At 57.2% G+C, this 1,935-nt stretch overlaps 1 protein-coding gene across 1 annotated transcript in view; it reads right to left on the bottom strand.

Annotated features, from left to right (window-relative positions):
• Prr18 (proline rich 18) overlaps positions 1 to 1,327 on the bottom strand; it is a 4,364-nt gene extending 3,037 nt beyond the window's left edge. The window contains exons 1-2 of the mRNA XM_026787468.1: positions 242 to 1,327; positions 1 to 125 (exon numbers count right to left, since the gene is read on the bottom strand). Coding sequence (XP_026643269.1) covers positions 1 to 118 — 118 coding nt within the window. The 5' untranslated portion in view covers positions 119 to 125; positions 242 to 1,327. The remainder of the gene's footprint in view (positions 126 to 241) is intronic.
• Between the last annotated feature and the right edge of the window lie 608 nt (positions 1,328 to 1,935).

Here is a 1,935-nt window from a genome sequence, read left to right as displayed (position 1 = left end):
CACAGGGCCTCCGGGAGAGCTGGCGCGCGGCGGGGCCCCCCGGGGTCCGGGCAGGCGGCGGCGGAGGCGGCGGAGGCATAGGCGGGAATGACATGACGCCGCCGAGCAAGCGGATCATCAGTGTCCTGGAAGGAGAGGGGCGGGTCTCAGTCACCGCGCGCGGAGCCGCCCCACAGGCCCAGCGACCCCCTGCGTCTCCCCATCTGTTGCAGATCGCCGCGCGCGCTCCCCCCACACCCACCTGCGAGCAGCCGAAGCATCTCCCGCTCCCTCCCAGCCCCGGCCTATGCTCCGCGGCTTCAAAAGAAGGCTCCTCCCGCCCCTTCCTCGCTACAGCAACTCCCAGGAGCTTCCTCTAACTGGGTGCTTCGGGCTGGGTCCTGCGGGCACCGCCACCAGCCGCCCAACTGCAGGCGAATCTTGATGTCGCCCGGTTCGCACCTCCGAGACGCGCGGGGCTGGGTCGGGCCGCGGGAGGAGGAGCGCGCGCTAGCATGGGCTTGCCAAGTCCTGGGCTGGGCTGCGCGGGGCTTCTGTCGCCGCCGCCGCCGACTGCTGAATACTGGAGACAAAGTGCCCAAGAGCAGCAGGGGCGGGAGCTGGCACCCGGTGACCCAAGCTCTCCCGTTCTCCCATGGCCTCGAAACGAAGGCTTAGTCCATCAGAAGCCGGGAGCTAGGTCTCAAGGGAGTCGGTGGCACCACCAAGTCACTGCTGGAGCCCTGCATGTTAGACAGAAAACCCTTTCAGATGACACGGGAGAGAAATCTCCTGGAATCGCAGGGAAGTACCCGGAACAGGGTGGGGCGTTTCGGTGCTACCTAGGTTTCACTGACATTGTTGATGCCACTCCTTAGGAGTTGTTTGCACATTAAAACCAGTTATTATCTATGCGTAGGCAAGGTGAGTTGTTATACAATAGCAACACAGGAAATATTAGACATTGTTCTGTTTTAAGGAGTGACTGCAGGCAAGGCGATGTGTTACCACCATGGAAGGATTCAAAACCACAGCCAATCTTTACCTCAACTCCTATTCTGGTTGTCAATACCTTGAAGCATACCCACAATACTGAAAGGACCATAAGTCGGCAATCCAACCGTTAAAGCAACATACCCCAAAGTCAAGGGTTTCACAGGGCAGCCCCAGGACCCATTTCACTTACAGGTGAGCATCAAACATCTAGACTTCAAAACTAGTCCCCATCACAGTGAATAGCTGACCCAGGGAAGGTCGCGCGGCACATGGGAAAGTGAGTAAGCCTGTGTGCTCTGTGCCAGCAGACACCCCACCCCCTCCTCTTCTGTTTGTCCTGCGCAGCAGTAACTCAGAGGAAACTCAGGTAGCGGAAGCATTTCTCATTAGTGGTGGGGGAGCTGGCGTGGGTCCACAACCACCATAGGCATCTCCACCACACTGCGTTCCCTCTATAACAGCAGCTAGCTTCCAGATAGCTTCTACTCCCAGGAGCCTCCTGTCCCTGCCAGGGAACCCGAGGCATCTGCCTTTGAGCTCAGGCCACTAGGGCACGGGGCAGCTTAGCCCCCAAGATACTGAAGGCATGCTTGTGTTATTCCAGACTCTAGTTTTTAGGTAGTTGTGGAGATAGATATGTAAGTAGTGGTCACAGATTGAAGCTAGGGGTAAGGGTCAGCAGCTATTTCTGTAGGGACAACTGGGGAGGTCAGCTTTAGAGGAAACCCAACAAACAGCTGGAGGCCCCGATGTCCTGGATGCCAGTGAGTACGTGCAGCATCTGGAATCGGCTGCTTCCCTTGTGCTCAGATCACTCCCTGAGGCTTCAGAGTGTCAGAAGTAATAGCATTTGAGTTGGAGGTCAGAGGTGGGGGTGACAGGGCAGTCTCATAATTTTAAGAGCTGACATACACTAACATAAGTCTGTGCCAAGCACTGCTTGTCCAATATACTGGGAAA

This window comes from Microtus ochrogaster, linkage group LG9 (genome assembly GCF_000317375.1).
Source record: "Microtus ochrogaster isolate Prairie Vole_2 linkage group LG9, MicOch1.0, whole genome shotgun sequence".
In the NCBI taxonomy this organism is placed as follows: domain Eukaryota; kingdom Metazoa; phylum Chordata; class Mammalia; order Rodentia; family Cricetidae; genus Microtus; species Microtus ochrogaster.
The sequence above is the reverse complement of the archived record's forward strand: the minus strand, read 5'-3'. Positions and strand labels throughout refer to the sequence as shown.